This window comes from Aulonocara stuartgranti, assembly GCF_965226115.1.
Source record: "Aulonocara stuartgranti genome assembly, chromosome: 4".
Lineage (NCBI taxonomy): Eukaryota > Metazoa > Chordata > Actinopteri > Cichliformes > Cichlidae > Aulonocara > Aulonocara stuartgranti.
This window is the reverse complement of record NC_138942.1, coordinates 2,947,439-2,974,854: the sequence shown is the minus strand read 5'-3', so window position 1 is coordinate 2,974,854 and position 27,416 is coordinate 2,947,439. Positions and strand designations below refer to the sequence as shown.

Here is a 27,416-nt window from a genome sequence, read left to right as displayed (position 1 = left end):
CATCCTTTAACTATTTGACATCATGATTTTCACACAACTAGCTTGTTGTCATAGCACTGCAGCCATGACCAAATGAGCCACGCCCATCAACCATCGCCGCCTGCTGAGCTCAAACCATGAGCACACTTGTTAACCAAACTAAACTTTGAGGAGTCAAATTGCATACATGTGTGTGAAAGTATGGACCGCTTCTAACAATTACACTGAGAGGAACTGGATGTACATTAGAGAACTAGAGTTTATTATCATTATTAATATTATTATCATTATGAGAATAACTGCCTGTGTTGAGCCTGAGAGAGTAGATAAACCTTGTAAATTCAACACACACACACACACACACACACACACACACACACACACAGGAATGAAATGGGTTCAAATTCTGCAGGAAAACATTCCCAAAGTAGACAAGTAACACTTTCTGTCAATCTAAACATAAATATTATTTTAAAAAAGCAACGTTGTGCTAATTCCTCATTCTGTGTGTTCATATTTGTGTTTTGTTAGAGAGGATTTTTTTTTTTTAAAGTGCTTTTTTACTGAAAGCAGAAGCCTCTCCATTTGTCTCATGTGACTGTCTCCATCAGCCCCGGATGCTCCTTTCACCCCTCTGAGTCTTTGGGCCACCATTTGGCTTCATATATTTAACTAGACATTCTGCACCAACACAGAGAGTATTGTTGAATATCGAAATATATCATTGTGTCTTTCTCTGAACGCGTTTTACAAAAGCAGGCTTCAGGAAGTCAGTGAACAGACCTCTGTCAGGGGAAGTAGGAATGTGTCTGCTATGATTAATGAACCTAGAACATCGAATATTGTGTATCAATAAGATTACAGTGAAGAAAGGAACTACTTAACACATCTATGCTCCTCAGTAAAGGTCTTTTTTAATGCTGCTTTGCTTAGACTGTGTTACTTTGTGTTGCAGAACATGTTGTCCGCTTATGCTAATCGAGGCCTTGCCTCAAGAAGGAGCGACTTGGCCGAGGTTAGATTTGGAGTCACGTCTTCAAAATCACTCAAACAGGAACATGAAAAACGAGGAAACATTATTTTGATGTTCTTAAAAATCCCACAAGCAACTCCAGATTTCCAGATATCCGTCAGAATCCAGGAGTCAGTTCATGCATGATGTAGAGGGGATTTACAGCCTCAGACTGCTGGTTAGAGACACGCCCTGGAGACCGCCGTGCATATACAATTAAAGACAGGACGACAAGGCGGCGGAGAAGTGAGGACAGAGACAAGGAGAATGGCTGATGGCGTTTCCTGCGACAGCACTGCAGAGCGGGTCATTATATTTTAAAGAGTACGTGAATATGCAGCTCAAGATAAAGTTCAGGAGCAAAAACAAACAGTGCCTGGTTTGGGATGTGATTCTGACCGTGGAGAGAGGGTAACGCCGTCTCAAGTTTGGATGATATCGCCCAACAAAAAAGTGGGAAGATTAACTATGTGGCATTCAAGTTCAGACCGCAGAGCCAACCTGATGGAACACTGTAGAGCAGAGACACCTTTATTTCACTGCAGTGCTCCTAAATCACACAGATCTCATCACTGTCAAACAACGACTGTTGCAATATGCAAGCGCAGTAAACGAGCTGGCTGGACCGTTTGTGGCAGAACTCGTGTGTAAAAGTTAATCACACATCGGTCATCTGCAGAGTGATTTAGAAGGTGATTAGGATGTTCCACTTCCACGATTTCAATAACAACAAAAGGTCTTTCGACAGACAGCGTTTACCTTCGGGTAATGGGGTCACATTTTCCTTGCATTCCACTTACAAACTTATAATGAAAACTAAACAAAGACAAAAACAAACGCTCCCATTAACACGGAGCATCTCTGAGGCTGTACGTCAGAAAGTGATTATAGCAGTTCCCCAACATTACACATCTGGCCAATCACCAAGTAGTAAATGTTAGATTGTTGGTTTCAATTAGAAAAAAATCATAACATCAGTTATGACATTAGAAAAATGTAGAAGGAGAGAGTTACGGGTGTTGCACAACCATCCAGCAAGCACTTCTATTGGAATATGCTGCCATCTTTGGCCTTATTATTACTGTAGAGCCAAAGACATGTTTCTTAAATGCCTCCAGTCATCATAAAGATGGCTTAAATTGCTCAGAAGTGTCAACTGAGTACAGAGATAAAAACCATAAAATGGAGCCATCTGAAAACAGAATCAATCTACAAGCAGAATAAATCAGAACAAACAACAGCAACTGGAAACAGAAAACAAACACTTTCCAGCAGTAAAACGAACATGAATGAAGAATAATTAGTGTAGAAAGTTTTTAGCCTTCAAGACTTCACACAGTTTTATCATCAGTAGTGCTTGTTCCAGTCTACAACCTCTGTGATCTCTGCTTATGCTACAGGCACAGAAAACAGTGGTTTGAGATTGCAGTACAAATCAATGTGACTATATGCAGTGCACTCAATCTTACTGCCTTTGAAACAGGTGCTTTAACCAGGTCTGCAACCACTTGCAGCCTGTCTTAAGTCCATAAAGATGTCAATAAAACAGCAGCACGATGAAGTCAGTCTGCTGTGAGTCAATCTGGCAATTAAAATGCACCCTGTTTGTCATCAGTCTGTTCAGAGTCAAGCCAGGACCATCATCATGATTTTTTGGAGATAGGGTTCCTGCTGTGTGATCAAAATAGGGCTGCCACGATACTAGTCACGATTACGTCGACGACTGATTTAATAGTCGACGCGTCGTTTGAAGCTTTGTAAGATCACAAAAGACGCAGGAATAAGTAGCAGGATTTAAGAGTGTAATAACGGACTGAAACAGAAGATGGCAGCACTGCATGTACAAGGATGCCAGCTGCCGTTAAACCCCGAAGAAGAAGAAGCTGTGTCCCAGAATTCATAGCGCGGCCCAGCTCAGTTTCCAACAATGGCGGCAGCTAGTTAGTTGTAATATTACTCTTATTATTCTTTCTGGGTCACAAAATAAACGTTTAACATATTTTCAGGCGAGAATGTAGCTGTGTAAACTTCAAATATCTGCTCAGTTTATCAAGACACCACATATTTTCAAAAGCGCTCCAACGTTTTCGGAGACGTCTGTTACCCACTAGCTCGATAGCTAGCCGGGGGCTAGGTCACTAGAGCCGTGAGAACACCGGACTCCCGGCAAATCGTTTTCAAACCCATCGCCGTCTTTCGCTACTCAGGTTAAACATGATATATGAGTCACTTAGATAACTTAAAATGTTGTTGTTTGGCTTTTTTCAGTATTTTATTTGTTCCTGAGTAAATCGGTTTGGCTGAGATTAAAGTTATAGTTTTTACACAGCTGAATAAACGTCAAGCAGACAGCTGATTATCAGAAGTGTGAGATGCTGGAGAATTTACTCCGGTGTCCTGTTATATTTTAGAAAGCAAGGAGTTTATTAAACTTCACCGAAACAATCTGCAAATTTCATTAAAATTTAATAAACTCTCATCTTGTCTTTATTTTTAGTTAGCACAGACCTTAAACACTTAAAGCTGTAAGCTAATGATAGTTATATAAGAGCAGATGCTGCTGGTGCAATAAGCTGTAGTTTTACGTCCAATGGATGATGATCTGATTAGTCGACTAATCGCAAAAATAATCGGTGACTAGTCGACTATCAAAATAATCGTTTGTGGCAGCCCTAGATCAAAATGTGGTCACTACAAATACTTGCAATCATTTGGTTAATGTGGAAAAAATGAAATGCAATTACCAGATAACCCCAACCAAGAACAGCAAAGTGATGGAGTTGGTGCATGTCCCAGAGCAGGACAAACTTATTTATATTTGTTTTTTGTGAAAATTTGATCAGTTCATTTGTTCTAAACCCAGTTATTTAAATGCTAAGATTTAAGGTATGAGTCAAGCAGGTAAAAAGACTAGAATTGCTGCTGAAATATAACACAAAGGACGCCAGCAAGATGAGTTTCTTCTGGAAAAACTGTGTTGGGGAGTCATCTTTGCACTTTAGGAGTGCTTTCTTCTGGATTATTTTTGGAGGCAACGAGTTGGTTTACTTGACAAAATATTTCAGTTACCCAGGACACAGTTTCTGCCTATCCGTGGGATGATGAGAAGTGGCGAGGAGCAGAAAAAAAATAAAAATAAAAGATGGATTTACAGCAAATACTTTTGGCAGCAGCCAAAGAAGTAATATTGCTAGTTTAAAAAAATCCTCCACTCTCAGTATATGGAAGTCAGCAGTTACAGGAAAACACACAACGGACAAGATAACTTTTCAGCTGAGTGTGGAAAATATGCAATTCAAAGAGTGATGTTATCCTGGTTAGAAGTGATGAGAGAGATCGAGCTCGTCATAGATGGGAAACTTTCACGTCGTATCGATTTACAAGATTGGGCGAGTTAATGGTGAAAGAACAGATAACTGTGTCTGTGCAAGTCAGCGTTTGGTTATGATGCCGATACGATTCTTGGTGTGTGAGATCGAATTTTTCTGGTGCAGGATTTGAGTTTTTATTCGTTTGTTTTCTCGCTTTGCTTTTTGTGCAGTAGAGCTCAAGGAGAAAATGGAGGTTATTGGAATATGTCTCTGATATTTTAATAGTCTGCTCTCAGCATTGTCATTTCCAACCATCAATCCACGAGAGGAAGGAAGCAGAGCAGAGACACAAGGAGACGACACTGAATGGGCTTCATCCAAAGTTTAAATTAGGCAAAGGTTTTAATTCTTCTAGAAAAAGCTTCAAACTTTTAATCACTCCTCATTAATGCGATGGGGAAAAAGCTCAGAAAAGCAACAGCAAGTGTAAATAATTTTATAATCTCGCTGGCACCACTTTCCTTTATGAACACTCATCTGTCATTACAGAAATATTAACATTTCACACATCAGGCAGTGTTGGAAATAACTGAGGAATAATTGCTCTTTTGTCCCATAATACTCCTTTCTACCGTCAAACCTGTTTGTATTCAAAAACATCAGGTCATTCAGTGTGAAAGAAAAGAAAATTACAGTAAAGAGTGACGTGTGTGCATTTGCTACAGACTTTTACGGCTTTGAAGAAGTTGCTGTTTTGGAGACATTTTCCTAATTAAAACCTACAAAATGCAAAACGGCCTCTCAAGAAAGACGCCGTTAAACACCTACCAAGGTAAAAATAACAAGCAGCAGGGCACAGTGAAGATTTATGATGGGCTTGAGACATATCTGGGGGGACATGAGAAATGATTATTTGCTGCTGGTTTATTAGGACGATGACCATTTCACTCCTGCCATCACGAGTATTGGAAAAATGAGAGCAAAGAGAAGGATTCAGAAGCAGGGATAAAACAAGTTGCCTCCAATATGATAGACAGATGAAAACAATCAGAATAAATGAAAAAAATAAAGCCTTACGTGGATTTTTCTTAATTGAAAAAGACAATTGCTCAATGTTTTATTTAGTGAAGGGCATTATGGGTCAGTGGACAGCATTTAAACAGATGCTAGAGAGATGCACCGTGACCCAACTACCCAATCAATTCAGGACACTGGAATGAACTGCAGTCTTCAGTACACGAGCGCCCAAAAGAAGCAGCAGGACACGTAATGAGCTCAAGGTTATACCGGGTCTCAGTGTAGACAGCTATTGTTAACCTGTCTGCATTTTAATTGCAGCCAAGTACTCCTGTATGTTTGATGTAAATCACATTCATTTGCCTTCAGATCCCTCTGAAACGTCCTTGTACCAGATAACCGGCTTTGCACTCTTCGCATTCTGCATGTTGATTTCCTTCCACTTCACATGGAATACAGCTCGATGAAGCAGTAAGAGAAAAAACAAAGTATATACAGAGGTTCTCATGTGATGTCACGCACACTTTGCCCAACAATACAGCTCCTATGTATATTCCTGACTGGCTGGCAATGGTTGCTGGAAGTTGGTGGGTAAAAACTTTGCTAGACCAAAGAAAAAAAAAGGCCTACTGATCGCTTTGGGTGCAACTAGATTCCCTCAGTTGCCTGTAGTTGTTTTTCTAGCTTTGTGATAGTAAAACTTGAAGTTATGATGCAAACCAGAGACGGACAAGGTTCACCTTCAAAGTAAACGTTGTCCCTCGGCGCTGAAGCAAACACGCGAACAGGTTCTTTTTCTACAGCTCAGAGGGAAGTTGGGCAATGTTTGTAGAGAAGTCAGTTTTTACTATTCAAACTGCAACTAGCTATATGGTAGCAACCAAAGCAATCACAAGTTCCAACATTTTCCCCGAGCAACCAGAGCCGCCCATCAACCTCCACCAACCACTGGCAACCAGCTGGGGAATACTCATTTGTCTCTTAACAACTGATGGTTGTGGACGAGTCTCTAGGTCTGTGCAACTTTATTTAATTCACTTCACTTCAGTGAAATTTTATTTCCATTGTGCCAAAGTACTTGCTTTAATGCTCTATATATCAGAGGATAAAGACCCTACGATAAAACAGGACCAAAAAAACAAAATCTGACGACCTATCAGCAAACACTTGGTGACAGCGGCAAGGAGAAACAGTTTTAACAGGAAGAAACCTCAAGCAGAACCATGTTCAAGAAGTGGCAGCTATCCTACTGTGACCTGCTGAGGGTACTTGATTGTGCATTGTTACCAAGACTGTAATAGTTTCAAAATGGTTAGTGGTCACATGATTAACATCACACGGTTAGTGGTCACATGATTAACATCACACAGTTAGTGGTCACATGATTAACATCACACGGTTAGTGGTCATGTGCCTATAAAAGCTCAGAAGAAACAATTGCACCACATGGGGACATCATATATGACTAATTTTTTCCTTTTATGCATTTATTTTCCATCCATCTGCAAATATTCACCATTTACTGCTCTAATAAGAAACAAGAATCAAACTGCAACATTTTGTTGAACCACTTGATATTGTTGTGATTTTACGACACATTCCATCCTTGCTTAAACCTAAACTTGTGACTTTTTTGCATTTACTGAAACAAATGATGCTGATTCTGGGAGGACAGTCTCATCAGGTGCCCCACCCTCACAATGCCCTTGAACATGCTACTGCTTAATAAAGGCATGATGCATGAGTGTACAGTACATTATCTCTCCTAAACAACTCCCTATTATTAATCATTCTGTTTATCAGCCTACATGAAAATGGCCTGAATAACTATCTGAACCTAATTTTTAAAACTTTAAAAAGGTCCATCAGTTATTCCTCAGTGACCTCTACGTCTCCTTGATAACTGCTCCCTCCTCTCCAGTCTCCACCATTTAAACAGCACCATGCTTTCCCCCCTCCCCGCTCTGATACGGCTTCCTGCTGTTGCATGGAGTGGACTCCCCCCCGTGGATCGTAGCTCCAACACTTCATCCCGCTGCGATAATCCCCATTAAACCATCTGCACTGTCGTTTCCCCGCTGCTCCGGCCCTGACTGGGATAGCCACTGCCATTACATACAGCATATATCTGCACTGTACAAATCAAACATGACTGCTTCAGTCATGTGCAGCAGATCAGCAGGATGGAAACTGCTCTTAAATACTAGGCTCCAATATAGAAATGACATGAGCTGTCAAACTTCAAGGATAAGGAAAAATGAGCTCAGACACTGTAAAAAACATCCGCTTTTCATCAAGTTCAAGTACACACTATGTGTCATTTAGAGGTTTATGTAGGGTGAGTTCACAGGGATCAGAACCAGCCCACTGAAAAATGTAAACAAGAGCTAAAACTGGGAACTGGGAGCTTCTAAACTCTAAGCTTTGCAGACTTCTTACAAAGCCTCCATCTCACACAGAGTAAATAAGCAATAGATGAACAAATAAAATGAATATTCACAGTTAGTCTTCCACTGAATAACAGAGGTTTTTGATTTTTTATTGCACGTTCACCGTTAAATTATTTAAAACATTTTTGGTGAATTCATAGAAAATATCCTCTCTCTTTTTTTAATCACAGGAGAAAGTGTGAGTAATACTTTTTCTGTAATTTTAGGGATTTATTTCTCAGAGGAGGCACGCCGACGGCTTGCTTTGATTTACTACAGCACCATTTTCTGTAATGGCATTAAACTGAATGAATGTGGAAAAACTGAGACGCATTATTTTTCTTAAGACATCTCAGGGTGTTCATCATCACTTTGTTAAAGTGAACTTTTTAAAAAATACATTTAAAACTTCTTTATGCTAAAAGAAAAAGGTCATTTCAGTGGTCTGGCCCACATTAGATCAAACTGAGGTGTTTAAAACGAGCTGCTTTTAATGCAGCATTCGACTTCATGTAAAACTTGTTTTCAGTGTCGGGATAATTAACTGCCGCTAAAACAGTTCAACAGAGCAAAGAAAACCAATAGTCAGATGATTACACAAGCTTTAAACAAACCAACAGACTGTGGCACACAAATGTTTTTAGAAGAGAACAAATGCATAAAAGCTAAAAACATCCCCCAAACCGTGCACAACAATCTGTCTACAGAACTGCAGCCCAATAATAAACTGACGACAACTAATGTCTGAATGAAGTGATTTAGATTGTCAGGATCGCATGAGCCTGTTTACACGCACTCAGTTATCCCACTACTTTTTCACATCCTGCTGTTTTGCCAGACGTACCGAATAAACGTATAAAAAGTACACAGGTCCAAATTTCGTTTTAATTCAAGTCAAACCTTTGCTCACCACTTTGAAGGACAACCACAAAGAATGGTATACAGAACTGTGTAGAAAAACCTCAGGTCTGCAGAGACTCCAGGCTGCTCTAATGGTTTTCTGCATGACTTTATCAGGATCTCACATTATCACAGATCTGGACTTTGGATCATTGCAGAACCTTCATTCTTTTCTTTTTCAATAATTCAGTGGGAGGTTTGCTGCTGTGCTTGGGATCATTGTCCTATTGATGACCCAGGTTGGGCCGAGATTTAACGTTAACATTTCACTGTAGAATACTTTGGAGTTCATCAATGGGCACAAGGTGCCCAAACCACCATCCCTCCACAATCATGTTGACAGTCGGTTTGAGATGTTTGCGCTGATATGGTGTATTTGGTTTTCTCCAAACACAGTGCTGTGCACAATGGACAAACATCTCCTCTTTTGTCTAATGTTCAAAAGACATCGTTTCAGAGGTTTTTTGGTTAGCTGCAAACATTAGGTGTGCTGCTATATTCTTTGTAGAGAGCCACTCAAGCCATCTTTGGTATTCATTTCATCTGAACAAGCCCTAAAAAGAACAGTCAGTGATGACTGTCAGCCTCCCTCTGTTTTTATTACCACTGTTTAGGGCTGTTCGATATAACGATATATATCGGATGACGATATAAAAACGTCTGTCGTTTCATTTTACGCTATCGTTTGTTTCGTGGTGTCGCAAAATAAACTGTTTACGGCAATATTTGTTCATGGTTTTGATGTCACTGTAGTGGCTATATTAATTTCTTAAAGTTCTCTCTTCCTCTTAATGTTTAATATAACCACACTATGGATGGACAACCACCTGTTTTTATGCGTTGTCGTTAGCAACAACGACGGTAACACCATCGCGTGTCCGCTTGTTTATGTTCCACATAAACCTTTCACAATAAAGCTCAAGATCCTGTTGAGGCTTTTCAAAATAAACTGCATACTCTTTTGCGTGATTCAGAGTATTTACGGATGAGAATTAAAGAAAAGAGCCTCCTGGTGCTAAAAAATAAACCTTAGACTCAAACGTTAGAACAGGCTTTTCCCCGCAGCACGCCGTGTAATAAATACAAAGAAAACGGCGCCGTTACAACTTATGTCTACAGATGTATCGTTTCATGCATCGGTTAAAACACTCGACTCAGGTACATGACGCGCAGCTGGTAACACTTCCTGCAAGTCGAGCTGCCCGAGATTCACAGAATTTACAGAAAATGTTACATTTTTGTGATTTATATCGTTATCGGGACGATAGATGTCTGATATCGGGATATGAGATTTTGGTCATATCGCACAGCCCTACTTGGATGTTAAACTTCACTGTTACACCTGGTAGAGCAGAATGCTGATCATTTTATTACAGATGAAAGAATTTAGACAGTTTGTAACTCTCAGTGATGGCGCAGTGTTCGTTTGACCCGGAAGCAGCTAATGACGTCATACTTCCAGACCGGATAGTCAGGTGTCCCCCACTGCATAGAGTCCTTTAGTGCATCAGAGAGCAACAGGGAAAAGAATGAAACTTTTTTTGGGTTTTTTTTTAATGACGTTATTCCAAGTTATTCCCACACATAAGATACTGTTGTTGGTTATATTTGTTTCCAGTAGTTTGTTGGCATTGTCACCATTTTCTGTAGTTTGTACTACCAAAACCAACCAGTTTTTCCTTTGATTAACAGCATTATTATTTAATTTCAGATTTGTGCTTTGAACAATTATGAAAACAAGATCACTGGAATAAAACCAATTTAGCTTTTTTCACTACACTTCTTGCTACAGTGCATTTCCACCTCTCCGTGAAAGCTCACACTCATTCACAGTTCAGTGCAGCTCGATTAGATTGAGATTACTAATAGAGAGCCTGTCATTAACTGTATCTATGCAGACAAAGTAAAACTCACCAAGTTTGAATATGAAGAATATAATTTCTCTAAAAGCAATAATTAAGAGTCATATGATAAACCAGTGCTGTCCTTTATTTCACTTGAAGTGGATTCACAATTAATTCTAAATAAAATAGAGACGGGTGTGGGGCAGCTGACTTTATTTTTTTGTGAATAATTGCGTGATAGAAAAAGCAGCCACGGCTTCAAGGCAGGATGAAGGAAACATCTTGTTTCAGAGAGAAGATGAACTGAGGGGCTAGACCAAGGCCATGTATAAGAGAGGGATTATTTTGAAGTGTGAATCATGCAAAGCTCTCTAGTAAAAGTTACGCATAAATGGCTTGTTTCAGGCCATAACAGGCTAAAGTACTGCAGTAACAACAAGGTGCGCGGCCTTCAAGGGGAACAGCACTCAAGGTCACTGAAACTCCTCTTAGAATAAATCTTTATTAGTCAGTTAATTAATCAATCAGGTCTGTATTGAGGAAAGTGGCAGGTTGGGTCATTTCTGAAGCTGTGGGGGACAGGCGAGTTAAAATTAACTTTATTTCAACACATGAAACTGTGCGTGGCTTAATAGTCACGCAGTGTAATTGAAATATCTGCATGACGATAAGCCGTGAACAATGCAGCGCAAGCATAAACTGCCTCTGAGCTCATATACGGCATCGATTTTCCATCACTTCCCACATACTGGGAGAACAATAAATCAGCCATTTAAAATGTACTGGCCGTCCAGCAGGGTGGGGTGTACCAACCACTGCTTGGCTAGTCAGTGTGACACAGACCCTGTGGTGAAATTCAAAAAGAAAACTTATCTGGGGACAATCAAGGACAGAGAAGTTTAATCGAGGTCTCGGGAATCTCTGCTGGAGCTCAAGCAAAAAGCCAGAAACACCCGGCTCTTTCACGGCCGCTTAATCTTTTCAATCAAAGCTGTGTAAAGGGCCAGGATCAACACTGTGATCAACTCTGTTATGCAATGGCCTCTATCGTCTCCCCTTCACACCCTGGAGCCAACAAATACTGCCAGGAAGGGGAAAAAGAAAATAACGCATTCAGCCATCCATTTATCCATTTGGGTGGTGAACATGAGAATCAATCAGCAGGAGAGCAGATCTCAGTCAACAGATCTTTGTAAGAGCTTTCAGAAGTTGAAGATCACGTCACACCCACAGCTGACAGTGCTGATGCACGAAGCCGATGCTGATTAAAGATGTGACCTGATGAATTATCAACCCGGCTGCTTTTAGGCCTTATTATTGTGAAGTAATTATTCTGTCTCTTTGTGAATTCTTCATTAAAATGAGAGGTTAATGCACAATAAAATATTCACATCACACTTAAGTGGCTTGTGGCTGAGTGAAACTAAATATGACAATGCAAGATCACAGGCAGCGTGCGGCTAATTTAACTCGGTGCACTCGACAAACATCACCCATCATCTCCCTGTGGGGAGAAGAGGCGTCGGTGTCAAGCCTGTCACTCTGTTTGGGTGACTGACAGATGGTTGGAGAGCAGGCCTAAGGTGAGGCGCTAAAAACAAACCATAGGGCCTGAAACTCCAGGGGGGAAGAAAGAAAGGAACTCTGAATCAAACAGGTTAAATTCTGACCCGTTTGATCACAAATGCTGCCAAAGCTCAAAAACCCGGATCAAAACAGGTGTCATCCTTAATGTTTTTCTCATCCCTGCTCATCTCTACAGCGCTGCTGCTAAAGGTCTAATCATCTGCACGGGGACAGCTGCTGTCAAACCTAAAAATAACCCACAATCTGTTGTCCGCTGCGAACAAAGCACCCCGAGTGCTGCAGACTGTCCGTCTGGGGGAAAAAATCTGCCAAAACTGCTCAACAGATTCACACATAAAAATCTAACAATGCAGCGCCGGGCAGACGAGACGCGGCCAAACAAACCGAACAAAGTGAAGTGACGTTAGAAGCCCAGCTGCTAAACTGGTCTCAAAGATAAGATGGAGTAAAGTCTATTAATCAAACGGTAAAATTACACATCCAATATTCAGATTCCTGTTTAAGGTAATCTGAATATTACTTAATGTAACTCCCTTTTAAATAATTCAAATGTCTTTATTCTCCTGACATGGCATTATAATAACCTTCGACTTTGTGTTCATCGACAACGAGCGTCCCACTGCTGATGTGCTAACAATGGAAGCCTTAAAACGTGGACACGGTTTAGTAGTCTAGAAGGGTGTTAACAAACACACATGTCAGAAAGCATTGTCCTTTTAGCAGACAATGTTTGTCAAATTTCCAGGAGGGACATGATTAGAAATGCGTATATCAGAGGGACAGCTCAGGCAGGGATGGACAGTGCAGAGGGAGAGCTGATATATTGGGCAAAGGATGGTGAAGCTGGAGCTGCCAGGCATGGATGTGGTGGAGGAAGAAAAGCAGGTGGTTGGTGTGACAGAAGATGACAGAGATAGGGTGAGATGGAGGCCGATGATAGGCTGTGGCAAGCAGCCAAAAAAAAGAAAAAAATGAAGATTTGTTAAACTTGAGTTTAAATCCAAAATCAAAACGAGCACACTTATAACTGTGCAAAGCACTCATTACATTCTCAGGTTAAATGTGACCATGAAAGGAGAATAAACACATTATAAATGTTATTTAACAGAAAGTACCTTGGAGTTAGTTGGTTTTGTTTTCATGCATTACCTGCAAAGAGCAAAATAATATGAATCTCGTAAATGCAGCTCCTGAAGCACTCTTTATCCTCAAAGCTGTTTATGCTGCTTTAAGTACATGATGACCATTTTATCCTGTTTCTGTCTAATCCTGTATATATCGTGCAGTGGAATAAAAGATCAGAACTGTTGTTTTTTCCCCAATATTTCTTTGTTACAGTTATTTTAAGTAATTTCAAATAATGTGTAACGCTTCAGACAGAAACACGTAATGGTACCTTACAACAAAGAAATAATTATACTGTAATTATATTATAAGTAACTTTAAGTAATACATAATTTTTTATGTATTGCAAAACTTAAGGTATTATACAGGAAAGAAGAAATAATTAATTTTTAAGTAAATGTGAAAACAAAAGTAAACTATGAAAATTATATAAGTAATTTAAGTAGTGCTTAAACTCCTGGTAACTTTGCAGAAAAACAAACAATGTTTCTCCATCTTACACTGTACGTAGATATAATACTGGAAAATATTGTTGAATTATGATTGAAATTCCATTTATTTACGAGGCAGTTACGCTCTTAGTCAGAGGTTGTATAATAAAGTCCTACCAGCTTTTCTATCATCCGTTTTCTAAGATGTCAGTGGGACCAGTATCAATATCACTTCAGCCAATCAGGAGACGGTTAGCTTCGCGGTAGAGTAACGGGACCTAAAACGGCTCGTTTCACTCAGCGGATCAGCTGCAGGGCCTGTGGTATTAAGAATTTTTTAAAAAGAAATGCTTTGAGCGGTGAATCGTACAAAGCCACTCAAGCTCCAAAGGTACAAATGTGGCAGTGGAAATGAGCAGAACAGGGCTCCTTTAAGAGTGTGAGACGAGAACGTCCTTGAAGCTGGTCTGGCTTTAGTTAAGTATTATCTTTAAAACATCAAGGTTACAGAAAGATTCATTTAAATGCACAACTTTGGTATTTTAAGGTGTGTCGTTTGATGCCAGTTTCAATTTAAGAGAATATCTGTCCTCTAAAAAAGTAGATTAAAAAAAAAGTGTGACCCATTAGGGTGGATGTGTGCAGGCGGATTGGAAAAAACATACAGCTGGAAGAGGATATTTCTACCGATGAATAAAGGTGAGACATGTATATTTATCATAAAGCTCGGCCTTTCAGATAGCAATTTTGAGCATGGCTTCCTGGGCGACCTGTCCTAAACTTTGCAACTGAGTGAAAGTGGTGGGTCCCAGAAATAAACTCCCAGTTCAACACAATGGAAGAAGAAGGGCAACTGAGCTCCCAATGCAACACTGAAAAAGACTTCTGGTTCTGTGTGGGGCTGGCTTTGATGGTCCCCTGCAGGCAAAAGAAGAGCTGATAAGAAAGAGTCAATTATTTAGAGTCATCAGTCTGGGTAGTAACTTTAGGCTAGAGCCTCTGACCCCACACAGACCCCAGTGAAGACGCAGGCCAGCCACTGTGAGCCGACCACAGGAGTGTTTTATCCCCCCTAACAGAATTATGACTTATTGAAGATATGAAAGAAAGATCTGATGGACAAAAATACTGTTAAAATTATATTCCTAATAAAAAACAAATAAAAATGTAACAAATTATTACTTGTCAGCTGTAAGCTGATTATGATAAAGATCATATTATTTCTAGTTATTAACACAGTGAAAAATCGAACGCGAGGGGTGTAAGTTTGACTCATTTAGATCGGTGTAATGAACAATAATTACATTTGTGTCATTACATATTGATTGATTGATTGGTAATTTATTTCAACATGTGAACAATATACAAGTACATTTAGAAAAGAAATGAGAGAAAAAAAAATATACTATACAAATTACATACAAAAAAACATTCTGATTAATTTACATGTTGAAAGGGAGTGGGAAGAAGTATACACTTATTTAATCCCACCCCTGTCCCATAAATTATCAGTGAATATTTAGTCAGCTTCCTTACTGATATAATTTGTAATAAAAATAGTGAACAGATTTCTGATATACTATATACTATAATATCACATCATGAATTTTTTGTTTGTTTGTTTTTAAATAGAGACATTCACTTAATTTAAATATTTTCCTTTTCTTTATAGATCGAGAAGATCATATTTTTATAACTCTTTTTGAACAGTTTTATGTTTGGACATTGCTTTAATTCCATATTCAGTTTGTTCCATAGTTTCACTCCTTGAACAGAAACACAAAAGCCTTTTCTTGTAGTACGTACCTTCATTGTTTTGAAGTTACAAAAACCCCTTAAATTATAACTTCCTTCTTTCAAAAAAAACATACTCTGAATATTACCTGGCAGTTCTTTATTTTTTGCTTTGAATAGAATTTGTGCTGTTTGAAATTTCACTATATCGTCAATTTTCAATATTTCAGACTGCAAAAATAGTGAGTTTGTATGTTCCTGTAACCTGCATTGTGGATGATTCGAATTGCTTTCTTTTGAAGAGTAAAAAGTGAATGTAATGTGGTTTTATAGTTATTGCCCCAGACCTCTGCACAATAGCTTAAGTATGGTGAAACCAGTGAACAGTAGAGAATATGAAGTGATGTTCTGTCGAATACCTGTTTTGCCTTGTTTAGTACTGCAATGCTTCGTGATACTTTGGAATGAATATATCTTACGTGAGCTCTCCAGTTAAGTTTTTCATCTATTATTACCCCCAGAAATTTATTTTCACTGACTCTTTCAATATCAACACCATTTATTTGAATCTTTGCATTTGTATTTAAACTACTATTTCCAAATAACATAAGTTTAGATTTATTCAAATTTAATGATAATTTGTTTTTATCAAGCCAGAACTTCACTTTACTTATTTCATTAGTCATATCATAGATTTATATACAGTTCTCTGCTCCTCTTCATTTCTTCAAAGTGCAACTTTTTGCTATATAAGACTTATTCACATAATCCCATGCATGCCTGCACGCACACACGCACGCGGCATTGCCACTTCAAATTAAATTTTGATAGAAATAAACGTTAAAAGTTAAATCTACTCTTTCGCTGTAAGAACCCTGATGTCAGTTCAAAGCGCTGTAACCGATTTTGTCTTCATCGGGCGGTGACCTCGAGCTCGCACTGAGATGGTTTGCAGCCAGGTGTGAAGTGGCTTGGATTGTGAATTAGCACCTCTGAGTTTGAAGCTACGGGTCTGGAAAAGAGCGGAGGGCCCGCTCAGGGTTGGGTATGAAGTGCTGCCCCAGGTGGAAGAGTCCTTGTCACAGGTGAGGTGAGAGCAGAGCGGGAGACTGACAGATGCAGCATCTGCAGTCATTGTCTACAGTGGTGTGGACGCTGTAACGTCCTACTTCGGTAAAGAGACACCTGAGCATGAAAGTGAATGTGTTAAGTATTAATTAATCTATGTCTCTACCCTCAACAACGGCCACAAGCTGTGTGCAGTGACCAAATTATAGGTTGGCGGATAAAATGTGGCAGAAACGGGCTCCCTCTGAAGGTTGGCTGGGCTCAGTCTTAGAGATAAGAGGAGCTCAGGATAAAGCTGCCACTCCTACAAAAGAGCCAAGTGGACGGCTTTTGGTATCTGAGGATGAAACCTCCTGAACACCACCTAGCTGAGCACTTTCCAACTGCGGCGGGACCTCGACGTACACAGCACTGCTGGAGAGATTGTATCTCTCAGCTGGCTTGGAAACAACTGCTTGCACGGTTAGTTTGGTTTAGTTTGGTTTGGTGGTTGGACAGCATGTTTCACGCCTTTCCTAAACAATACTCCATTGTTGCAAGTTTGAAATGCGTCCACAGACAGCACGGTTTTCTTTTCAAGCATTTCAAAGGAACGGACAAAACCGCAGAGTAGCTGTTATTAGTTAATGAGAGTCTCATATATTTATATACATATTTCTGTTATTACTTAGCCATAAAAATCTTTTTTTCTTGTCTCACATAATCATGATTGATTCTAACGAAACTGTTAAATTAGTCTGCAAAACTGCAACTGTAAACGAAAAGTCCGGAGATCACAAGTCAGCATTTTTTAAATTAGTTTTATATAACAAGAAGCTTCACCCCAAAGGAGACAAAGGAGAGAAAAGTTCATTTATTAGGAAATTATTTTGTCTGCTCATTCTGTTAAATATAAGCAAGGACTGGACGAAGAGCAAGAGAGAGAGGAGAGAGGCGAGGCTCCAAAATTATTCAGGAGAAGATCAGCACATCGATCACTGTCTCAGTGCAAAGTTAAAGCTCGAGTGGAAATCACAGTTAAGACTTCAAGGACACAAAACACTTCCTGTGGGCAGCCGAGGTGGGGGTGTGCAGGGTGTCGGGGGAAGTTTGAGTGAAGAAGAGAACAGAAAATGTTGTTAAGATCAGAGTCTGACAGAAATGGAGGCTGGGCACATTACGCCTTGTTCTTATGGGAGATAAAAATATCCATGCAGGGTGTACGAACATGGGCTGCTTGGGCCAAAAGAATATTTTTATCTGGTGCCCAGTGAAGTCATCACTGTGGAATACTGTTCCCTGGAAAACATGCTGTACTTGCACTGCTGAACAAACCATTTCTATTCAAACCTCTTGTACTGTCTTTGCTTTTTATGCTGGAAACAACAAAGTCCACAAACTCTCACTGACACCTGTTTTTCCTCGCATGTGGTTCCCACATTTAACTACTGTCATGCTGTTTGTAAATGCGACTTGACTGAGACACATCGAGCTGAACAGAACCTGAGGGGACCATGAACTAAGGGGTTAGCAGGAAATTTGGGGCTTGTTAGTATCTCAAATGTCCAGAGCTGCAGTTTTAACTCCACAGGAAATACAAAATTGTCACATATTATTGTAATAAAGAGTTAATGAATAAACAAAGTTGGGTAGGAAATGCAAACTATATGCAACACATTGCATGTGATGCAGAAAATCCATAAATATATTTTTATGTTTACTGATAAAAAGCTGCAGCAATTAGAAAATGGATCAGTTAATCTTTAGACTATTTTCCAAGAATATTCAATCCATAAAATTAATTTCGCTTTGATCTGGCCACAAATTGATTTCCACATCTCCTTCATTAGGGTATGAGACAGACCTGAACGCACTCACTAGCCTGTCCTGTGTAAATAAATGAGACACAAACCAGCCCTGAGAAAGTCCTGAGTGGTAAAATAATACATATTAATCCATGAATTCAGAAGAGTGCTGGTTTTCTGCAAACGTTGTTCTCTTGATTTGCTCTGGGTCTCTTTTTTTTATGACTGAAACAAGCGGCATGCATTTTGTGCAAAGGAAGAGTCAAGTATCTGCTTTTTATGTTACAGCCTGAAGCAGAAAGCCTGACCACAGGACAGCTGCCTCCTTCATCAAAGACCCACCTCCAACATGGACTGTTCACACTTCTACCCTCGTGTGGAGGTATGAAAGTGTGAAATCTAAGATCTGCAGACTAAAGAACTCTTTCTTCCTGCTGCCATTAAACAGAAGTTAATCTTGGCCTACTTTCATCTGCTACTGTCTGCATTTCTCACTTTGCACACTCACAGCTGTCTAATGCACATACAGCTGATCAAGTACTCCAAACTGCATAAATATCCACAATATGCACATAACTCACGGGAGGTCAGATTCTTTCATTTTATTTCTATAGTTCTATTTTTTGCACATATGTGATTTTATAACCGTTTTTAATTATAATTTATTCTATTTATCTGTTTTATATGTGGATTTTGCTGTTTGCCATCTGTTGTGGACATCAGTGGAAGAATTGCACAATTGTACAGGGACTGGTAAATGGTAAATGGACTGGTTCTTATATAGCGCTTTTCTACTCTTCTGAGCACTCAAAGCGCTTTACACAACTTGTGCATTCACCCATTCACACCAGCACATTTTTCCTAGGTGCTTTCTAACTGACATTCACACACATTCATACTCCGATGGACGCATCGGAGAGCAATTTCAGCTACAGCCACCCAGGGAAATGACAATAACACTTTGAAACCAAATTGAAAAGCCTGGTTAGGTTGAACCAACACAGCAAGATGTATTCTGTTGTTGCCAACTTTCTCAATTAGATTTTTAAAAACATGTTTAATATTTGCAAAAACCGCACAGGAGACACACAGAGAAATGTGAAAGCTGTCCACTTCTGTGCACATTTCAGCCAGAAGACAAACCAAAAGAACAAAGTACTGCATGTCCACTGATCCAGAGGATACTTTCAGCTGCTATGAATACAGGCGTGGCTTTAAACTGTCACACCTTTTTGGTGTGTCCCGAACAAAAAACCCTATAAATGAATCTTTAGTTGGTAGTAGGGCTGCCACGATTTGTCGACTAGTCACGATTACGTCGACTATCAAAATCGTCGACGTAATCGTCGACGATTTAATAGTCGACGTGTCGTTTGAAGCTTTGTAAGATCGCAAAAGACGCAGGAATAAGTAGTAGGATTTAAGAGTGTAATAACGGACTGAAACAGAAGATGGCAGCACAGCATGTACAAGGATACCAGCTGCCGTTAAACCCCGAAGAAGAAGAAGCAGCTGTGTCCCAGAATTCATAGCGCGGCCCAGCTTAGTTTCCAACAATGGCGGTAGCTAGTTAGTTTTAATGTTACTCTTATTATTCTTTCTGGGTCACAAAATAAACGTTTAACATATTTTCAGGCGAGAATGTAGCTGTGTAAACCTCAAATATCAGCTCAGTTTATCAGGACACCACATATTTTCAAAAGCGCTCCGACGTTTTCGGAGACGTCTGTTACCCACTAGCTCGATAGCTAGCCGGGGGCTAGGTCACTAGCGCCGTGAGAACACCGGACTCCCGGCTAATCGTTTTCAAACCCACCGCCGTCTTTCGCGACTCAGGTTAAATATATATGAGTCACTTAGATAAATTAAAAATGTTGTTGTTTGGCTTTTTTTTTTTTTTTGTATTTTATTTGTTCCTGAGTAAATCGGTTTGGCTGAGATTAAAGTTATAGTTTTTACACAGCTGAATAAACGTCAAGCAGACAGCTGATTATCAGAAGTGTGAGATGCTGGAGAATATACTCCGGTGTCCTGTTATATTTTAGATAGCAAGGAGTTTATTAAACTTTACCGAAACAATCTGCAAATTTCATTAAAATTGAATAAACTATCATCTTGTCTTTATTTTTAGTTAGCACCTTAAAAGCTTAAAGCTGTAAGCTAATGATAGTTATATAAGAGCAGATGCTGCTGGTGCAATAAGCTGTAGTTTTACGTCCAGTGATGGTTGCTGCATTTTATTTTTGAAGGACTTTTTGTTTATTTTGGATGATGATGATGATCTGATTAGTCGACTAATCGCATAAATAATCGGTGACTAGTCGACTATCAAAATAATCGTTTGTGGCAGCCCTAGTTGGTAGCTTGCACTGGTTAGTTGGATGTTGGAGGGATTTGTCAGAGCAGCTACAGTCTGCCAGCTCTCCACAGTTTGGCCTTGGTCCTAACATTTTGAGGTCAACTGACTGTGGCTGCAGAACTGGGCTAAGTTCCACTTCCTGAGGCTTGAAAAGTGACCGTTAGCTGGAAACTGATAAAAGTACCGTAGGTTAAAAAATGAATAAACAAACACTTACCAGAAACACCCGGTACGCATCTTTCCTCGTGACAGAGCCCCAGCACGGATCTGTGTCGTTGTACTTGACACTTCCAGCGCTGCAGGAGTGGTTTCCACTGCAGGCAATCACAAAAAAAGAGCTTCATGTTAAACCCCGTCACCTGTCGGCTGTGTGAAACAAACAAACTGTCACCGCAGCTCTAACTCTGACGCACAAACTTTTATCAAAGGTTTAATTTAAAATGTCTGTGTTTACACAGACGAAGATTTCCACTGAAGGAAAAGCTTTAGAGCGTATCGCTTAAGAGCGATCACTAAGCCTGTCATTGTTGCGTAACATAGCAAGCGTTAGGAAAATCATCTAGTTCTGTCAGTGTTACTCGGAGGTCTCCAGTTTGTGCCTTCAGGCGAGGCAAACTGCCTCTGAAGTCTCAGTTACAGCTCACATTTGTTCTAGCTGGAAGGTTAGCAAGGTTGGCACCAGAGTGAGGAGAATTTAATACAATGAGACAGCATCAGCATGCCAAACCCCTGGACAGGATGGAGAGGTCAGTTTTGTCATAACACCAATTAGAAGAGGGAAGGACACGTTAAATACGAGGGGGGGCATCCCTTATATGGTCACGAGGAGAAGCCATGAACTTAAAGCGAGAAAGATGGGAGAAAGAACGACTTTTTCAGACAGATGAACGGAGGCGCTGCACCAAGGCCCAGTTTAAGAGAAACAAGGAACATTTTGAACAGGAAATCATGCAAAGCTACCCTAGCAGAGTCAAAGAACAAAGACATGGAGCTGAAAATGAGAACCACAGGTCCCCTTTAAGCACATGTAGCATGTTTTTCCTTCTGCTTCTATTTTGGCTTGTGTTTTAAAGCCACCACACCTGTTTCCTCTACAGTGGCCCTTTTTTGCCCCTCTCCAAAAGCCTGAATGTTTACCAAGGGTTGGATTGTTCCCCCATTAATAGCTGAGAATAGACTGCTCTCAGACAGCTCGGTTTTACACTGCTGCTGCTGCCATGTTGGTTTATTTCACTGAAATAAATCAGTTAATAAAGGACTGTGCATTATAGCTTCCTTAAAACTCCTTTGAAACTGCCTGAAACTATTAAAAACATCACTGTCAGAAACTGTCACAATCCACAAATAATAAAAAAAAAAACACTGAAGGCAGAATGACTATTTCTGTGATCTGGGCTCTGAAGGGCTCAGTCCACTATAACTATATATGAAATACCTCATTTTCACCCAGACACTCGCAATAAAAACCTTTCTGGAAGCAAATCAACACGACTCAGTCGCCAGCAGCACCGGTATGAGGTGAGCAGGCCTAAAAGTGAGAGCGAGGCTTTATTGTCTTAATCTCCGCTTCAGCAGGTCACAACAGGACTAAAGAGAAAGGACAGAGGAGCCAATGAGAAGACGGGCGTGCTTCATTGTGCCAAAAGTAAAAGCACAAAGGTTATGAATACTTTTCATGAAGAATATCACAAGTAATCCCTAATTTTCAGATTCGTATTTTTAAGCTTGGACTCTACTTGAGCAGCTTTGCCACTTTAGCCCCACCCCCTTTAAGGCTGCACCTCCTATTAGCCAACTTTGTGATTGGCTGCCCCTCAAAGAAATGTTCTGAGTGCCAGGTGGGCGGGGTTTCTGCACTCAAAGTGGAACAAACGGTTTTTGCAAAATAATGTTTAATGAAGGCGTAATTTCAGCAAAATAGCTAAATATTTATTACACTACTACACTACTGTCCAAATTAATTTGAGTAAATAAATGAATACAGTTTCAATAATACAATATTAAACTGAGTATTTATGCCCTTTCATTTTTGTTACAAAGTCAATACCCATAAAAGAACTGAGACTAATACTTATCAATAGTCCCGATAAGATTCTACAGCAGCACCCGTTTCCAAACAATAGGAACAAATTAGAAGTGAAGTTAAACCACAACAGAAATTTCCACGTGTTCACAAAAACAGGAGGCTGCTCCCAGGAAAATGCTTTGGAGTGCCTCACTTCATGTCTCAAAGCAAAATGGGGCTTGCAGCAGAGAGGGGCCTTGTTGCTTAATGTTAATTAATTCTGTACAACTTCACAAGCACCTCCTATGAACTGGCTCTATGAAGTCCAGCGAGTAGAAGCTCCTGAGTATTTATGAGTCTGACCGGAATGAAATCACTAAAGTGAGAAGAGATTACCTGTACATACACTGACCTCTATGGTTGGAAACATTAGTCTCTATATTAATCATGGCTAAGGACAAGCAGAGTAGGTCTACTTCTAATATAATCTCGTTATTTCGAAATAAATCCAAAAATAATCCTACCAGGCAACTTCCATCAGCGATATCGGCACAGCTGCTGCGTAGATGGCCAGGTCTCCATAAAGATAGACTATGATGCAGATGTAGAACATATTGACGCCAACTGAAAGACAAAAACAAAGACATTAATATATTAATGAGTCAGGGATGCATTGTACTCAGTGCTGAGAAAAGCTACGGACGTTAGGCATGACCAAATTCTGACAAATAGTTTGGTCAACCCAATCAAAGGACCTTATCTTGGTCTCGTCTTGTAGTCTCAGACAAATGCTCAGAATGAAATGAGGATTAATTCAAATTTGATCCTTCAATCTGGGTCCAGAGCCTCACTACAAGACATCCGTCCAGGACCAAGTTTGAGTCAGGGGGCAGTGGTTTAAACAGAGTGTCAAGACCTCCCCCCTACCCAACTTCTCCAGCTCTACCAGGAGACACTAAGGCAAGGGTGGGAAACTCCAGGCCTCAAAGACCGTTGTCCTGCAGGTTTAAGATCTCACCAAGAGTCACACCTGAATCAAATAATTAGTTCATTACCAGGCCTCTGCAGAACTTCAACACATGCTGAGGAGGTCATTTAGCCATTTAAATCAGCTGCATTGGATCAAGGGCATGTCTAAAAAGATCTCATCTCCTGGGTCTGCACCGGGGCCTCCCCCAGCAAGAACACCTCACCTAGGAAGAACCCAGCAGGCATCATGGTCAACTGACTCCTCGAAACTCTGAGCTGCTCCTAAAGGACCGAGCTCCTCACCCTCTCGCTAAGATGAGACATCCTTCAAAGGAAGCTCAGTTCCACCTCTTGTCTCAGCATCTCATTCTTCCCCTAACCAAAGTGGATGGAGACTGACCTGTAAATCAACAACTCTGCTTTCATGGTCAGCTCTCCTTTCACAACAACAGACCAGTATGACATCCATGCACTGTGGAAACTACCTACAACTAAGGATACTCAAAACTGCCATAAATATACAGTCTACATGATGGGATATTTATGTTTGAGGACAGGAGTCTTTTTCAGAGTTTCACATAGAAGGTAGTGCGTTGATGGACGGTTGGTTTCCAGGCTCGGTGAGGTGTTTAAGGACAACTTGGATCCAAACTGAGTGCAGATGGCAACTCCGCCATCAGGGATTAACAGGCAGGCGGCAGACACGGGGACAGAGCCATCACAGTCTGGTGTGGGTCACTCCTGTGTGTACGTACCACTCCCCATTAAAGCTTATAATTTGGCAATTACGTTTGTGTGACGCAGACAATCTTTACAGATCACCAAAGCACGGCTGGTTTCTCCACGTGAATAAAAACAAAGTAACACGAGATCAATAAGTGACAAGGAGACGCATTTTTCATTTTTAGCGTCCGTCTCAACATTTCATCATGAAATATGAGCGACGGACCACGAGTGTGAAACTTTGCCATCTCTATTAAAATGTACTCTCATCTACACCTCTGCTCATTACATCCCTCCATCCCTTTTCTGGGACAGCGGCCTGCACGGCATAGGCACGTCTTACTGGTTCAATGAAATATATTAATAGCGTTATTTAAAAAAACTAATCGGGGAATTTTCCTCATCAGCCTTTACTCTTTACAAGTTCTTTAACCATCTGTCCTCCTCTCGCCATGCAGCCAAGATCGAGAGCTTTCACCAGCAGACACATCAACACGGTGCCCCACACATCCATCATCCTCTTGAATTCTTAGAAGGGGTTTCGACCGTCCAACCGTACCCCTCAGCTAATTCATTACTGCCAAGGAAATTAGAGCATACAGTCGATTAAAAAGAAATAAAAGTTGACAGATTTACGGCTTTAAGGGCTACACTGCTTCTTTTATGGCTGAGGGTGCCCATCAAACAGTTAAATTAAGCAGTGACAGAAGTTGAAAACACGAGGAAGTGGCAGCCTAATAAACAACCATTCATCTCGTTGTAATTAAAGCTGTCAGCTGACTCACAACAGTCAGAATGCAACATTAGAGTCTGGAGCCCTAAAAGAGTAATCCGAGTCTAATTTAGCCCAGACTCTATTAGAGTGTGCTGGTTATTATCATTATAAGAAAATGAAACAATTAATCATGTGGTCAATACAGTGTCAAAATGGAACACACCCATTACATTTTAACAGCATATGTACTACATATGTCATGGTGAACGGCTCGTTCTGTTAAGAACAAAGACGCAGACCCATGAAACATAAACAGGACTACAAAGGCCTGCACAAAGAACACCCTTACTGCAATTAAAAGGGGAGCAGCAGCCAGGTGCTGCTATCAAATGCACTTCATTAATTAATCACCAGTAAATGTGAGAACCTCTATAAAAGCTGTAGTTTTGGCAGCCAAAGATCTGACCATGCAAAAAACCCAAGAACTGCATCTCAGACTTCACAGGCCTCAGTTAGCACGTTAAAGGTCAAAGTTCATGAAAGCACAATTAGAAAAGTCTGCACAAGTACGGCTTGTTTGAAAAAAACATGGCAGTACGGACAAACCGCAAGACCTCTGGAACAATGTCCTTTAAAGAGATGAGACCGAATTGGAGACAACTGACGATAATGCACAGCACCACAATCAGAGGAAACCAAACACAGAACATCAATAACAACACCTCATACAAAGGTGATGGTTAGAGCACCTTGCAGCCACTGAGTCGCCCATAAACTCTTCAAGTGTTAAAGCTTGGTCCAAACTGGATCATAAAACAGGACAATGATCTCAAGCGCAAATCTACAGCAGAAAAGCTGAAAAAGAATAAAAGGTGCAGTCTTCCAAAATCCAGACCTCAACCTGAGCTCCACAAAGCTGCAAACCTCTATGACCTGAAGCAGCGCTGTAAAGAAGAAGGATGTGACAGACTGATGAAGTCATATAGAAAACTGTTACTTCAAATCATTGCTGCTAAATGTGGTTCTGCATGCTGCTGGAATATGGTGTGAGCTTAGACGTTAACCTGCTTGCTTTGTCTGCACTGAGTCTGGCTTTCACACCAAGGTCACTGCGCCTTCATATTCTAATACTACAGAAAGTACAGGTGCAGGAATTAAATGGCAGATATTTCCACACAGTCCCAAGTTCAGAGTCTGCTGCAAACTAACGAAGCACTGTGGTCAGCACCTCGCATTACGATGGCCTAAAAATGTCCGGGTTCAGACTGGACAGCCATTAATAATTTGATCATGGATGAGACTTATCATTGAGAAACAGGTAGCAGGGTATTCTGCTGCTGCAGTCGGTAAATGATAGAAAGGCGAGCGCTCCACATGACCACGGGCGTGAAGGCCTTCGCTGCACCGCAACTAATTTTTCCCAATTACTCCGAGCCGCAGGCACGCGGGCTACAAAATGGGCCTTCGTGTAGGAGCTGAGGACTCCGTGTAGCTGTGAAACACCGCCGCCATCCATCAGCACATTTCCTCTGACTGACAGCAGACATGAAAACCTGCCCGGGAGGAACTGAGAGAACAGCACAAAGACCACATTTAGTTAAGACTACAAGGAGACTTTGGAGGGATTTAATACCATTTAAGTCCTAAAAGGAATGGGATAATATTTTATTCGTACTCTAGTACTAAGCCACCTGTGGCCTGCTCTTTAAGGTGAAGCAGTTTGGTTTTGTGATGCCTGAAAATGAGCTGTCATCTTATGGAAAACCTCTGAAATAAAAGGAAGAAAGAGAATATTAACTTTTATTCGGACCTCAGTAGTCGCCTTCTCCTCAGATTCCAGTTCTATCAAAGGGAAATTCTGATGAACACAAACTACAAACAGTCGCTAATCAAACCGATTGACGGCTTGACATATTTATCATGTAGAAAAACTGAGACGTGCTGCTGAAATTGCATTTTTGTATCTTATATTAGTATACTTCAGGGATGAATGTGTAGTTACCCGTCTTTACACTCACAGAAAGAGGAGTTTCACTCGTCCAGCTGTATGTGGCCATCGATGTGAAATGAGTTTGACATCCCAGCGCTAAACAATCACTAATCTCTCAGATTAACATCTGGAGAATATCTCCCTTCTAAGTCGGAGCAGAAGTTAGTCAGTTGCTGTGTCATTCTCGTGTAACCAGCGACACAATAACAAAAACAGTAACTGCGATAATGAGTCCGTGTACATCAATGGATCCTAAATGCTTAAATGCATTTTAAATGGCACAAAATACAAAAGAAATGCTCTCACTAACAACATGCACATTGATTATTATGTTTTGCAATAAAGTAAAACGTGATGCAAAAAAAGTTTTACTTATAAATTTTTTTGTCCAAACACAAAGAGACAAAATTCCCGAGAAGCTTCATTGTTTGGTC

General features: G+C 40.3%; 1 protein-coding gene across 2 annotated transcripts in view; it reads right to left on the bottom strand.

The window, feature by feature from the left end:
- The window catches only part of tmem104 (transmembrane protein 104), a 74,500-nt gene that overhangs the window by 29,519 nt on the left and 17,565 nt on the right, over window positions 1-27,416 (bottom strand). For both annotated transcript variants that reach the window (XM_082531449.1, XM_082531450.1), the window contains exons 7-8: window positions 23,110-23,209; window positions 20,798-20,894 (exon numbers count right to left, since the gene is read on the bottom strand). In XM_082531449.1, the coding sequence (XP_082387575.1) occupies window positions 20,798-20,894; window positions 23,110-23,209 (197 nt within the window). The remainder of the gene's footprint in view (window positions 1-20,797; window positions 20,895-23,109; window positions 23,210-27,416) is intronic.